General features: G+C 44.3%; 1 protein-coding gene across 1 annotated transcript in view; it reads right to left on the bottom strand.

Moving 5' to 3' along the window:
* RCL1 (RNA terminal phosphate cyclase like 1) overlaps positions 1-16,060 on the bottom strand; it is a 54,458-nt gene that overhangs the window by 21,785 nt on the left and 16,613 nt on the right. The window contains exons 3-5 of the mRNA XM_079705738.1: positions 14,772-14,947; positions 9,146-9,220; positions 7,841-7,965 (exon numbers count right to left, since the gene is read on the bottom strand). Of these exons, the coding sequence (XP_079561864.1) occupies positions 7,841-7,965; positions 9,146-9,220; positions 14,772-14,947 (376 nt within the window). The remainder of the gene's footprint in view (positions 1-7,840; positions 7,966-9,145; positions 9,221-14,771; positions 14,948-16,060) is intronic.

The raw sequence follows: 16,060 nt of genomic DNA on the forward strand, positions 1-16,060 counted from the left end.
TATCCTGACACATAAGCCCACAGCATTCATGTCTTCCAAAGTTCTTTCAGGTACGTGATCATCTTATTTTATGCTCACGGTAACCCTGAGGCAAGGGCCACATATTCCTGGTTCCAGGGCTCACACTTAGGACAGCTGGGTCACGGAACTAAGATTCAAAATTAAACAAATCCAAATTCCCAGAGACAATCTTCTTCCCCCACCCTTCCAGGGATGTGGAAACCAGGTGGCTAAAAACAGTGCTAATGAGGGCCAGTGGAAGCATATACTAGAATTCAGGCAGTGGAGTAAGGAAGGAAAGGGACTTTAAAGCCGGCTGCATCCCAGAGTCATTATGAAGCTATCTGGCTTGGCGTGGAGGCCCTACCATGATTGGCTAAGGGTTCTAGAATCAGATTATCTGTGTTAAGTGTCAGCTCCAGCAAACTGCATCATTCTGGGACTAATGTGCTATTCTTGGTGCCTCCACCTTTTCATCAGTAAGAAAAGGATAATCATAATACTCTCCTCACAGGGTCTGGAGGCTCAAATGAAGTAATGCACGTAAAGTGCTCAGCGGTGCCTGGTGTGTGGTCGGAGCCCAGTGGATGTCAACTATTGCTTTTCCTACTGGTAGTCCAAGATTCAAATCCCAAAGCAGAGGTTCTTTCCTCTCAGGAGTAAGAGACCTCCCTTGAGAATCTAATGACAGCTATGAACCCTCTCTCAAGAAACACGTGAACACATAATTTTGCAGACAATTTTGGGGGGTGGTGAATGTCCTGAAGGCCATTTATGAGTACCACGCTGAGAACTCATATCCAAGAAACACAAGTTCACGGCTACATCCCACATGGAACTCCTGCCCTTCACACTCCCTGGTGTTACAAGTCGGAGAAAGCTAAGGTGTGTGTGTGTGTGTGTGTGTGTGTGTGTGTGTGTGTGTACACAAAGAAAGAGACTGATTCTCTAAGTACCTTCCCTATAGTTAGAGAAAGGAAACCAGATTGTCCAACAAATTCTACCTCACGCCCCTCTTCTGCCTCTACTCCAGCTTCTTCACTTAACTCTTATGTACCCAGTCATGAGCTACTGGGACAGCAACACAAAACTAAAACACAGTGTTCCTTTCTCTCTCAGGCAGGGGAAGAATGAGAGTGGGTGGCAGTAAATAAAAGGCAACCGCACTGTCCAGTCACAGCTGCTGGCAGGAACACCACCAGCTCCCTCCCAGTCCCTGGTCAATCAGTCAGAGAGACAGAGAGATGCACTCTGCTGTGGTGGGTGGGCTGGGGGGTGGAAGGGGGCAGTGGGGAGCCCAGTTAAAACCACAAACACACACAGGAGAGCGGGGCTAGTTCTCCCAGCTCGAGCCCTCCTATGGGGAATACAACCTCCAAGCTCAGCCCAACCATTAACTGGCCTTGCAAGTAACAAACCACAAAACCAGCTAAAGCTTTTTCCAAAGGCAGATCTTTTTTCCCAGGCTCCAAAGCTGGCCAAGAAGGTGATCTCAATTCAAACCCACATTCCTTTGAGGTGTTCGAGAAACAGGCAGCTTTGCAGACCAGTGGCTGGAACGTTTGGTTTGCAGACAGGGATCTAGGCAAGGGTGCTGTGTCAACTCTCCTGGGGAGTTCAGAGGACGGCTCTAGAGACGGGGCTGTATTGGGCAGGGTTCAGGTGTCCTACCCCCAGCCTCAAGGAAGGTGAGGGGCTTGGGACCTCACCGGCATCCTTCTGGCTCAGAGTCTACACAGGGAAGGCTCGAAGACCACCAGAGAGAAGCCGGGGAGGAACAATGTTGCACCCCAGGTGCCCGGGGCACAACAGCTCTTTCAGCTTTTATGTAAAACACTGTACAACCCCGTTTCCTGCCGTCTTCATCAAAGGCTTCAACACTCTTACAAGGCTTCTGCACCCGGTACAGCGAGTACAGGTGGGATCCCACTGTAACTGCCTCTGTGAAACCCATGTTGTTACCACAGGACTGTGGTAAACAAACAGAGCACATGCTGGAAATCACATTTCCAAACTAGAGAGAATGGATTCCAAGCAGAGTTCACTGCCACGACATAGCATTGAGGAAACAAATCTCAAAAGAGAAAAAACAAACTGAAATAGTCCTGAGAGTGTGTAGGACTCCGTGTACAAGGCTATTAACCCATTAACCGCAGCATTTTTGGCAACAGTGAAAAACAGAAGACACCCCAATGGCCAACAACAGGGTTTAATTTGGAATTCTTTACATAGTGAAATACAATGTTAATGAGAATGAGGTTGAGCTATAAGTAACTGACATGGGTCAAGCAGAACAGGCGTATTTAAAAAAAAAAAACCCACCTACTCACATCACATTTCCATTTCTCTATAACCTGTTTCTACCTCCTCTGAATCAGAGAACCTGAGAGTTGAACATCACCTTGGGACATCAATGGAAGTATCCATCAACCTGGGGGCTCCCCAGGACAGGAACCATTTCTCCCCCATTCTCTCCTCATATACACAAGTCTTGATCCATAATCCATGGAAGAAGCTTTGTTATAAATTCCTCTGTTCTTGATGATGCCTACAAAGAACTTCAGGTAGCACCCCAAGTTTGATCTTTTATCACATCAATGGCTCTCTCTGCCCTATGGCTATGCCACGCCCCCATACTATGCCCTCACCACTCACTGTTCAATCTACTCAAGGCCTCTGAAAAGTTAGTCCACTCCATACTTCTTTTCCTCCAAGAAGGACCACCCCAAAACCTCCTGAGAAATACAAAACTTGACTTTAAGCCCCTATCACCCCAAGAAGCATACATCCTGGTCCACCCCACTCTGTCAAATTCCCACCAGGAAAGCCACACCCAACGCCATCCAGCCCCCACCCCACCCCACCTCTAACACTTGCCCTCACCCAGACCTTGTTGGCACCTAGAATTCTACCACTCTTAATATCTGAAACCCCAAAACACAGTTCCCTAAACATAATTTCTTGTTCTTCTACACAGCACACATATCTACTTCCATTAAACCTGCTAAGGATTCCAAACCCACGACCAGGTGCTTTCTCCAGGCTGGCGAGCCGCTGCTGCATTACTCAGTAAGGAGCGCACTGGCCGTCACTCCAATGCCACGCTCGCCAATACGCCCTCTAACCCGTCCTTCTGCATAACCCACTCACCCTGTCAATCCACACCCAGCCCTGGATGAAAATGGCCCTCTTGCCTCCTCTACATCTCCTTCTAGGCTGCCAACTGCTGCTGGACCCACGGCCACACAGCTGGCACCATGATAACATTTCACTTCAGCTGAGCCCTTATTGAAGTCCCACAGCCTTTTTCTTATCTTTAGTTACTATGTCCCTATGGGCACCCCACCCTCAATAGTGGCCCCTATGCCACTGTGACAGCACATCTTTACCACCCCTGTTACATTCCCTTATCATACCCGTGCTGATCCCCTTATCCTAGAACCCACCCTAACTCAGTAAAATTGAAAACCCCTCCCACTGGCTTCCAATCATCGTCAGACTGCTCCATCCTTACCATCCTGCCATTTTCAATCCATCCCCTCTCAAACAGTAATAAAAATAATAGCAGCCACAACTTACCAAGCACTTACTTATATACCACCCCAGTGTCTTGTACCATACGTCTATTACCTCATTTAACCTTCTTTACAGCGCCACAGAGTAGTCGTAAGTGGGCCCAATGATAAATGCGTCAACCAAGACTTGGGGCCAAACATCTCCACCAGTGAGTGGCAAAGCCAGTTAGAATCCACATCTGTGTGACTCTAGTACCTGTGCTTTAATCACCTTGTTACCTTGCTTTACCAGTCTCCCTCTCTCATATATAAATCTACTTTGCCCAAGCTACAAATATACTCAAATCATCACCAAACTTTCTGTTAAAAAGGAAGGGAATCTTCTCAATTCTCTTCCTCAAGTTACCACCTTATCTTTCCTTCTATTCTCTTTCTTGTCAAGGTTTTTGAAAGAGTGGCCTCTGCTCTTCACCCTTTCCCTCCATCACCCTGTAACCTAGAACTGGTTATCTGGTCTCTGGCTCTACCATCCTCTGGAAAGAGCTCCCAGGGGTATCAGTAGCAGCCTGCTGTGAGTCCCTCAGCTTGCTCCCCATCCTAATGCTGACTCCTCTGAGCCCTTCCAAGGCGCTGACCTGGGTGGGCTTCCAAGAAGCTACATTTTCTTTTTTACCTCTTTTTAGAAAAAAACGATTTGTAATTTATTCATAAACAAAGAGTTAACATCCCTGATATACACAGACTTTCCCTCACCAACTTCCCTTCATCACTTTGTACAGGAAAAGCAGAATAAATGCTTGTCTCTACCAATTTTCAAAAGAATGAGTTGATTTCCAAGTGTGATGAATAAAGGTTTATTTTTTTTTAAGTATCATAATAAATTTGTGGATGTAAACTTATTTAATGTGTTTCAATCGACTGTAATTGTTCCTATTGGTGGTTGGATTGTCCCACCTTTGGCTAGGAGGAGCCTCTTCAAGTTGGCTTCTGTGCCTAGTTGACGTGACTCTAGTAGCCTGTAACAGCTTCCTTGATTTCTGCGAATTTTGCTAGATATTGTCAAATTCTTAACCATAGGGGTTATACTGTCTCACCTTCCCACCAGCCTTTCAACAGAATATGATGTCAAACTTTAGTTTTTTACCAGTCGGATTAGTGAGAGATGGTACCTCAGTGTAGTTTAAATTTTTTTTTTTAATTTTTATGTATTTTTAAAAAATTAAATATAGTTATTTGATTTCCTTATTCTCCTCTCAACTCTGATTCTCCCTAGTCTTCCTTCCTGGGAGCACTTATTTTGCTTTTGCTTTCAAGTCTTAGTGACCTCTCACGGTTCCACCCTCCTGCCTGCCTTCTACATGGTACCTGACTCCAAACCTTTCATTTCTAGCTCTCCTGGCCCCTCAGTTACAGTTCTACATTCCTAACTTCTAATAAGTCCTTTCTAGACTTATCCACTTACCTACCTGGAACCACCAAACCCAACATGAATAAAACTAAACTTATCTTCACCGCCACCCCAAACATTTGTAGCTTCTATCTGAACAAATATGTCTTTTCAGGTGCATAAGTGAGAAACATCAAAGTCACACTCAAGGATTCCCTGTTCCTCTAGCACAGACCCAGGTGATCGCTGCATCCTATCCATCCTGCCTCTAGGGCCTCCATAAACTAGCAGCCCTCACCTGTCCCCCAGCCACTACCCTCACCAGCTCTCTTTAGGGCATGATAATTCCCCACTATCTTTGCCTCTAAGTGATTGCCATCAGGCGATTAGGTGTTTTTTTTGGTTTGTTTTTTGTTTGTTTTTAACTTGTACCTACCAAAATTTCTACAACGAGCCAAAAATAGCCAAAAGTTCTTTCGGTACCACCAGAGTTATCTGCTTGATGTGCCAATTCTCTCTCCAAAAGAAAATTACTGACTCTGAATGAAGGTCGACTCCTCGGCACAGCCTCCCACCTTTACAGGCTCCTGCCCCAACTTTCTGTCCCATCTTCTACTACCAAACACCCTTGACTGACCTGCATTCAGGCCACACCACGTTGCCTGCCACTCCCCAGAACCACTGTGCACTGCTCCCTCCACACAGGCCCACATTTCTGCCTGAAGAACTCCGCCTTCTTTGCCCCACTTTACAAGCCTTTATTCTTCAAGGCTCAGTCCAAATGCCCTATCCTCTCTATAGGAAAAAGCAGAGGTTAAAAGCCTGGGCTTTTAACAGAGACGGGGTTCAAATCCCAGCTCTACCATTACTAGCAATGTGACGTGGGAGCAAATTCCTTCTGAAGCCTCAGTTTCCCCATCTACAAAACAGGATGTAAGAGAATTCAAACTCACTTTGAGGCTTAAGAATAAAGTATATAAAATATAAATGTATTAAACTCCACAATCAAAAGACATAGAGTGGCTGAATGGATAAAACAAGATCCAACTATATGCTGTCCACAAGAGACTCACTTTTGATATAAGGACATAAATAGGCTGAAAGTGAAGGCAAAGAAAAAGATATTCCATGCAAATGGTAACCAAAAGAGAGCAGGGGTGACTATACTTATATCAAACAAAATAGACTTTAAGCCAAAAAAGGCTTCAAAGTCACTAGAGACAAAGGTTATTATATAATAAAAGGGTCAGTTGAACCAGAAGATATAACAGTTATAAATATATGCACTCAACATCGGACCACCTAAATACATAAAGCAAACATCCACAAATCTAAATGGAGATATAGACAGCAATGCAATAATAATAAGAGACTTCAGTACTTTCAATAATGGATAGACCAATGGTTGTCTGAAATTCATATATATGATTAATACCCAAATATAAGACACTCATACAACTAAGTAGCAAAATAAACAAACAACCCAATTTAAAAATGGGCAAAAGACCTGAATAGACATTTCTCCCAAAAAGACATACAAATGGCCAACAGGAACATGGAAAGGTACTCAACAATCACTAATCACCAGGGAACTACAAATCAAAACCATACTGAGATATCATCTCACCCCATTAGAATGGCTATTATCAAAAAATAAATAAATAAATAACAGGCGTTGGTGAGAAAAGGGAATCCTTGTATACTGTTAGTGGGAATATAGGTTAGTGTAGCCACTATGGAAAACAGTATGGCGATTCCTTGAGAAATTAAAAATAGAACTAACCATTTAATCCAACAATCCCATTTCTGGATGTATATCTAAAGGAATTGAAATCAGGATCTCAAAGAAATATACACACATTTCCATACTCTTTTCAGCAGTATTCACAGTAGCCAAGGCATGAAAGCAACCTACATGTCCATTGACAAACAAATGGATAAAGAAAATGTGATATTTGCATGCAATGGAATATTATTCAGCCTTAAAAAAGGAAATGCTGTCCTTTGTGACAACATGGGTGAACCTGGAAGGCATTATGCTAAATGAAATAAACCAGACAAAGAAGAACAAATACTACATGATCCCATTTATATGAGGAACCTAAATAAGTCCGAGAGACCTACTGTACACTGTAATGCCTGTATTCTCTACTTAAAATTTTGCTAGAAGGGTAGATCTTATGTTAAGTGTTCTTATCACAAAACAATTAAAATTTTAAAAATGTAAAATAATAAAGAGGGTGAAAAGAAACTTTTGGAGGTGATAGATATGTTTATGGCACTGATCACGTTGATGGTTTCACAGGTATATACGTATCTCCAAACTCATCAAGTTGTACACATTAAATAAATACAGCTTTTTTTTATGTCAATCACACCTCAATAAAGTGGTTTTTAAAAAATAAATAAAAATAAATTAAGTATATAAATTATCATAGTGCACACAGAGTAAGCACTTAATAAATGGCAGATGTTATTCATTATTATTCATTCCTCCCACATCTTCCAGACAAAGTTGCTACTCTTTACCTTAGCTCCCCCAACCCACTGCACATCATCTATATCACTTTACACATTATAGCAGAATTATGTGTTTGTATATGTTTCCTTCACCAGACAATGAGCTCTTCTAAGGGAGGAACTGCGATGCATTGGTGGCCCCCAAATCGAAGCCCTCAGGATAGTGTCACATACACTGGAGCTGTTTGCTTAAGTGTTAACTAAAAAAATAAATGAATCAATCAGTCAATCTAGTTATGGTGAGGCAGGTAATAAAATATCCTATCTCAGCCAATAATTATAAATTAATTGTTAAGACTTTTCCAAGATTGTTGTCTAAAATGTAAATAACCCTGGGAAGAAGTAAATTGTTATGAGTTATTCTTATCTTAGGGAGGCAAGAAAAAAATAAGAAATCTGAAGCAAATGCAAAGGATACGCCATTCCTCTGATACGTTTGATCTTTCCTGGATCTGTGAGCTGAATGGGCTTCAGGACCTTCCTTACAGGACATGAGAAAAACACTTCGCCTCCTCCTCCAGGGAGCATTCCCCGTCGCACAATCTGCACCAAGTGAGAAAGAAGAGGTGAGGGTTCAGTAGAGTGGATGACACCCAACCTGGCTGGTTTACACCAAGAATGAAAACCACCATTAGAAAGCAGCAAGCTCTTTCATACACAACTTGTCAATCCCTTCAAGATGAACAGCACCTGATGTTAGCTCCATGGGGGCATGTGCTAAGCAAGGAGACCATGTGGTATTATGTCAGAAAGAGCAGTGGACACAGAGCCTGCATGGCCCAGTCAAAGCCAGACAGGTCACTTCACCACCAGAACCTGTTTGTTCAACCTTAAAATGAGGGACTGGCCTAGTTCATCAGCTTATCCCACTTCTTAACCATCAGGAACCCTTTTCTCCTCCTCTGGAATTAACTGATCTATCGAAACTCTACATTATTAAATAAAAATGAAGTCATTTTCCTTGTTTAAAAACATCATTTAAAAAAATAGAGATGGGGCCTCCCTGGTGGCGCAGTGGTTGAGAGTCCGCCTGCTGATGCAGGGGATACGGGTTCGTGCCCCGGTCTGGGAGGATCCCATATGCCGCGGAGCGGCTGGGCCCGTGAGCCATGGCCGCTGAGCCTGCGCATCCAGAGCCTGTGCTCCGCAACGGGAGAGGCCACAACAGTGAGAGGCCTGCGTACCGCAAAAAAAAAAAAATAATAAAAAAAAAAATAAAAAAATAGAGATGCTAAACAGCTTAAGATATCCAGTGTTATCACACTGGGTTGATGTAATTCCCTTAAATAGCAAACAGATGCTTAAATTACTTCGACTAAGTTTTGAAAGTAATGTACTAAAAATTCTCAGGGACATTCAGGTTGGGAGGCTCTGGACACAAATTAAGATAAATGATCTAGATCAGAGAGGCAGCATGGTCAGAATCCTGGCTCTACTATTTATTAGCTGAGTTGTTATGAGCCAAGGAGTTAATACATGTAGAATGCTTACAATATTGCCTACCATGAAGTAAGTGCAGTATAACTGCTGGCTACTCCTGTCATTACTAAAGGGTCCCTTTCAGCTCAAAGTCTGCAATGTTTGGTTCATGAATCCTGTGGGTCATCTAATAAATGGCGACTGCAAATGTGCCACACACACGTGAGGCATATAGCTCTTCCAATGAGTTGGTAAGAAAATCTTTCACACTGATATATACCACTAACAATTTGTACATTCTTACCTTTAGCTCAAGCGATTCACCATCAATCCCAAACTGTTTCAACAGAGGGAGCGCTGTTGCCTTAAGAACATCAACCTGTAGAATTATTTCAGAAAAAAAAAGCTTAGTTAAACCTTGAGAGATGGAAAGAAGAAAGAGCCCGCGAAGCAGGTGAAGGCTTAGCCTCCAGGTAGATGAAGCAGTCTAGTAAAGAGAAAAGAGGCTGGCTTACAACTGAGGGTGTGGGCCGGCTCTGCTCCCAAGTATAGACTGTGACTTTATAAGCCACTGGCTCCTGTGGGCCCCTTTTCCACATTTACAATATCATACACCTACCTTATGAGTCATCATGAGCATCACATGCATCAGGCAAAAAGCACCAAGAAACTGCTGGGCTCATACAGAAAACAGAGACCTATGCTCAGTCTTAATAGGTATAAACACTATGCAAGAAAATCACCTGTTTTAGTATTCTATTTCCAACATGACTGCTTAATGTTCAGAGCTGGTGGCACTCGAGACTAAAGCAAACCAAATGAACTATTCAACCTAAGAGTCCTACCTAAGAATCCTGCTGACACCCACCACAAAGGCATTTAAAGGTGGTGATTCTACAAGGCAGTGAGGGTCTCGGGGGAAGGACAGCCTCAAACTGCACAAAGCGACACAAACCCCAAAGTGCAATGACAGCATCCACAGTTGATGACAAGACAGTGCCAAGTGTAACTGTTATCTCCTCCTCAATCAGAACTCCTTCCTTGTTCATTTGTGGATTGCTCATAGAGGATAAGGTGACATTCAAATCAATGGCAACTCGCAAAAGAACAGTAATCCCTTGCTTGTTTCCAATGGAAAAAGAGATGTTTCTCGGCCCTGCGGGGGCTGACTCTATAGCAGGAGGCGCTGAGGGCACAAGAGGCACAAGCAGAGGCTGCAGGGAAAAGCCCTAATCCTGGCCCAGGCTCGGTCTCCAGTTAGCTGCGTGGCCTCAAACAAGAAAATCTCAACTGTCTAAATTTCCTTGTCTCTAAGGTAAGGAGCTCAGCCTGCCTGTCTCTGAGTTGCTACCAACTCTAACGTGCTAAGAGTCAATAGAACGATACTCCAGCAAGGCTTTACGGCAGAGAATGCGCCCCAGCTAAATATTCTCATATCAGAAAATTAACCAGAGGTAGCAATGACCTATGAAGCCTGGGAACATGTTCAGCATGGATCAGGTGGGGCAGAAGCAGTTACCGGGAAAATTCATTAAAGATGAGCTCATTTCAATTAAATATTAAAGCTACACACATCCACAAACTTAAAATATGCATTTGGGATTGCCAGAACCAAGATGAATCAGTCTAGGCTAGTGTTAAGGGCAGCTGGGGAGAAGGCCAAGCCAGATTCTGGAAAACGTGAGGGCTGCAAGAATGCAGGGCACTCCTGCCCACATGACTCCTGGAACTAGGCAGCCTCCAGCTCTCCTGGGGAAGAGAAGCGCAAGAGAACAGAATATCCCTTCAGGTCATCCTAGTTACACCTGGAGTTATAAAGGATGAGGTCAAATTGACTCTGAGGGTCAGCCAGGAGCCCAAGTGTAACTCCAGATGCGGTCCTGCCTCCTAAGTCACTCTCCATCTGACGTGGAAGGCAGGCAACTCAGTTCGGTGTGACAAAGGCTGGAAAGGCAGCTGTGGGCTGAAGCCCCACCCTGCCTCTTACCAGCTCTGAGACCTGGACATTACCTCCCCAAGGCCTTGGCTTCCTGCTGTATAAAGAGGGGCTGGACTGGACAAGTTCCACAGCCTCCCCTGGCTCCACACACTGGTTCTAGCAGGGGGAGGGTGGTCTGTAGGTTTTGCTTAACGGAAACTAAGCTGTGACTCTGTGCTCAGAGAGGAAAGGCAGAAGTCTGACCCAAGTAGCACCTCAGGGCAAAGGTGTCACCCTTACAGTCCAGCCAGTCAATCAACAGGTAGAAATATGATCAGACTGCACCAAATAGAAAAAGGGAAGCGACCTGCTCTTCAGTTCCCTTGTCTGAAACAGTGATAAGAACACCCACCTCACCTCACAAATCAAATAAATATGGATACAGACGTAAGTACACCTAGAACAGTGCCCAGCACACAGTAGACTTCTTTGCCCTTTCAGGACAGTACTGAAAAAGAATGGACTCTTCACACACCAATTGGCCAGCTGTTGGCACCAGTAAATATCTACGGGGGGCTCTAATGTCAAATCACCGAGATTCAAAGGAGACCTCCTAGAAGTTTTCTTCTCAAAATTTCTCCCCATTTCCTATCTTTTTGCCTCCAAGGAAAAATGTCCCTACTCCTTTATATGGCACATCCCACTGCTGCCGCTTTCAACTCTCATCCTTGTTGGATGTCTGCAGAGCTATCCTTATTAAATCCCCCTACCCTTTTTTTTTTTTTTTTTGCAGTACGCGGGCCTCTCACTGTTGCGGCCTCTCATGTTGTGGAGCACAGGCTCCGGACACGCAGGCTCAGTGGCCATGGCTCACAGGCCCAGCCACTCCGCGGCATGTGGGATCCTCCCGGACCGGGGCACGAACCCGTGTCCCCTGCATCAGCAGGCAGACTCTCAACCACTGCGCCACCAGGGAAGCCCCCCACTACCCTTTTTATTTCAACTCTTTCCTTCTCCATTACACCTTCGCCTCAGCCTACAAACAAGTTCAAGTTTTGTTCGTTTAAAAATTCCCAACCTCAGCTCTTAAGGAATCATCCTATCTAACTTCTGGAAGAATCTCCTAACCTTCCATGGTTCTATTTCCTACTCATTCTGAACCTGTGCCTGCCCTTGCATTCCAATGGCAGTGCTCTCTCAAAGGTCAACAAAACTTCTCACTGCCGAATCTCCCTGCCCAATTCCCACTCAGCTCCTACAAGGACTGACTCTTGGATCATCCCTGGCTTCTCAGAATTCAACTCCTGCTTGGCTTCTCCAAATACTTCTATCTCCACAGTCACTGTCTGCAGCTCCTCTTCCCCCAACTCACACCTTACACACTCATTCCTCTTCTTTATTATTCTCAGTCCCTGGAACCATGGGGCCAAAATTCTACTGCCCACAGAGGCCAAAAAGGGAAGTTAAATGAATGGTGAGGTCAGCTAAGACCTGTATCCAACTGAAGATCTCATGCCTCATCCAAAGAGGGCAGGTGCTACTCAGCTCCAACAGATGGCTGTCGTGGAGAAATAGCCATCCAGTGCTGCCACACCAACCTACTAGCATGTAAACTCTGGGGTTTCAAACATGAACAACCAATTCAGATACACACACCACCACCACTACCAGCACACTGTACAGGCCAAAGGAAAAACACCTGTCAGATTAACTGAGCCAAAAAGCCGCCAGTGTTCAGCCTCGGCACTGGTCAATCTCGGTCTCCTAGGGAGTGAAATTTCAGTAGGTAAGATCCTGATGACCCATCTCTGAGGCTCCAGACAATAATTTCCAACTTTAAACTGGACATCCCCTAGGGATGTCCCCCCAATATCTCAGGAAACAGGACCAAAATCAAACACATCATCCATCACCCCACCACAATCTTCCTCTTTCTAATCACTATCCTTCAAGTCAACCAGGACAGAAATCATGGAGTTATTTATGACCCCTTCCTCCTATCCCATCTCCAATTAGTTATATAGTTATGAAGTCCCTCCCTCCACACTGCCCTTCATATCTGTCCCTACCCTTCCACTTCCCTCTGCATAATGTTCAAATTAGTTGACACCTCTGCAATTCATCCTTCTCTCAACCTCCATAGTTATCCTCCTAAAACCATGACTGACTCTGGGGCTTCCCTTCCTCCAGAAAGCCCTCCCTAGCCCTCAGCACTTTGCTTGTGCTTCTACCAGAGCCCAGAGGTATTCAGCCTTGTGGCCTCCCTAGCTGTGTTCACAGTTGTCCACCCCATGAGACCACGTTCCCTACGGGCAGAACTCATCGTATTCATCCTTGTGTGCAGACAGTAGATGTGGACATAAGCTGATGGGGAAACCTCACATTAAAGAGAAAGTTCAAAATGAAGAAGCCACAGGTTGAAGAAGTTACTCTTTATCCGGGATTAGATGTATTTATTTTATCCTGGGCTGGAGCCAGGTACTAACCAAGGTCATTTTAGTCATGCAGCTAGCAAAAGCAGAAAGTCCTGTGGCATGTGAAAACAAACAAACAAAAAAAGTTTTTTAATACTCTGCAAAAAAAAAGAATTAAGTACCCTTTCTAGGGAATTCATCAATTAATCTTTGTCACTGTTAATATGTAAATTTTAATACTGCCAGTGATAAAAGCTTTTAAGATCACTGGCAATTACAGAAAGAGAACAAAACTGGGACACACAGTGCCAGCGTCTCCTGTCTGCTTCAGGGCCTTTTCCCAACATTCAAGGCACCTTCCCCTTCCCATCCCAATCGGAAATGGTAGAGATCTCCTCTCATACTTTTAACTGAAGGACCCATTTCCTAGAATCTTCTGGAAAAAAACAATCATTTGAAATTACTTGAAAATTCTCAACAGTTTATGCAACATTCCTACACAGCTAAGAATTTCAGATCTTGCACTGTACTCAGGATCCTGAGAAGAGTTTATGCACCTGAATTCAATAATTGGGGAATAATTCTCTTAATGCCTAAGAACATATTAACTGTGTTTATACCCTAGCCAGTGTCCTGGTAAATACCAGCAGTCCCCACTTTGGGGCTAACTGCACCACCTAATTGGACTTCCCTGGTTAGGGAAGCCACACACTTTACATTCTGCCTCAGAAGCCACCCCTTCAGTGGCCTTGGTCCAATGTCTGCAGAGGTGAAGATAAGTGTCCTCAGTCGGAACTTCACATCATGGCCCTCAGCTTGAAGATAGCTTCTCTGAACAGCAGAGCAGCTGAAGGGAGGGATCGTTGCCCCACTATGAGAGGCCTAAGGCAGGCCTGCTCTAATCAGTCAATCTCCCTCACCTTCTGCTTCACCCTCCCACACACATACAAAACAAACCCATCCCAGACTGGCATTAAGACAGCTGTGGTAGCCACAATGACTGCTCTATCTGTATATTAAGCTATCCTCCCTACACAGGCAGGAAAATTAGCACGCTTAATAAGAAGTGTGCTGGTGCCCCAAAACTAGCAACGCTCATATATACCTTCCCTGCCCTTTTTCTACACCTGCAGACTCTTCTCAGAAGAAGGAAGTCCTAAAGTGTATGGCTGAAGCCTGAGTCCAGATCATACTGCAGCAATGCCAAGGAGATGTTATTCTCGGCCTAAAATGTTGGTCTGCTGCCTTCCAACCTCAACCATCACACGACCTTTTGAAAACTCCACTCTCATGCACTTCAGCCAACAGAGTCGTATTTCATGTCAACCACGATGAGACGGCAAGCATCTGTTCTGAAGGTTCTGAGACATGACAATGAAAGGCACCTTGACGAACATTAACCATCGTGACTGAATGTGGTGATTATGAGTCTTGGCTCCTCTCCCTCCTGGAGTGATCAACCTCTAAATTTCTAGGTAAATAACAAAACAAACACTCTCTACAATACACCTGTGCATTATCAGGAACTGGTTTCTCAAAAGTTGGGTTGTGACAAGAGACAAATAAAACTCACATCTTGGTATGGCCTCATTACTCACCGAAGGGTCCACCTGGTCATTGGTCACTCCTCGCAGAACTATTCTCAGCGGGTGCTTCATAAATGGAGCCAGGCAGAGAAGACTTTCCAGATAATACCCAATGCTGCGAAGGATGCTGCAGTCATGTTCCACAGAACCACCATACAAGAGGCCAGGCTGATAATATAAGGTGGTTCCTTACACCGGAGAAAAGAAAGTCAGCAGGAAAAAAACTTAGTGTCACAAAGGCAACGAAGGCAGTAAGTCCCAAGGGGAAAGTCTGGCAAGGGCATCCAAGAGAGTTCAAAATGCCATTCCTAAGAGTCCACATACTTCACTCCAAAAGCTGACTCATTACTGTCAAGCCCCTTGTAACAATAATAAACTGTGAGTGTAATTTAATAAACAGTAATAAATTAAACCCCTCCCTGAGCCATCTGAACTGCCAAAGCCGTGGCAGGGATCCTAACAGGCACCCTAGTCTCCCAACAGCACACTCTCAGACTGTGCTGATGTGGGGTTTACAAGTGATGTTCTGAAATCATCATGCTGGCAATCAGCTTCTTCTAGGCCCGGGAAATGAATTTCCCCATATACCACACTCACCAAACAAGGTATCTAGAGAAGGCAAGTACTTTATGGCACTTATTTCCATTAATAGTAGCTATTTTAATTTAATAGTAACAAATGGAAATGGCTAAAATTATTGAACAGCTTTAGTGGAAACTCTTTGTTATCTTTATTTATTCTTTCAAATATTCACATCATCTAAAAAGTTTCTTACTAGGTTTACATATTAGAGGAATAACCAAATAAAATAGATGATTCAGGGAGTATGAATAAGTGAACACAGTATTTTTGATGCTAATAATCTTTGGCCAATGTCTTCTGGCACAACTTACCAATAAAGAAATTTAACATCAGAGGAAGGAACTATGTTCAGTCACCAAAAGAAAAGCAGCTCTGGGCTTCCCTGGTGGTGCAGTGGTTAAGAATCTGCCTACCAATGCAGGGGACACGGGTTCAAGCCCTGGTCCTGGTCCTGGTCCCACATGCCGTGGAGCAACTAAGCCTGTGTGCCACATCTACTGAGCCTTCACTCTAGAGCCCGTGAGCCACAACTATTGAGCCTGTGTGCCACAACTACTGAAGCCCGTGCGCCTAGAGCCTGTGCTCCACAACAAGAGAAACCACTGCAATGAGAAGCCCACGCACCACAATGAAGACTAGCCCCCGCTCACTGCAACTAGAGAAAGGCTGCGCGCAGCAACGAAGACCCAACACAGCCAAAAATAAATAAAATTAATTAA

The sequence above is a fragment of the Hyperoodon ampullatus genome (genome assembly GCF_949752795.1).
Source record: "Hyperoodon ampullatus genome assembly, chromosome: 6".
NCBI lineage: Eukaryota > Metazoa > Chordata > Mammalia > Artiodactyla > Ziphiidae > Hyperoodon > Hyperoodon ampullatus.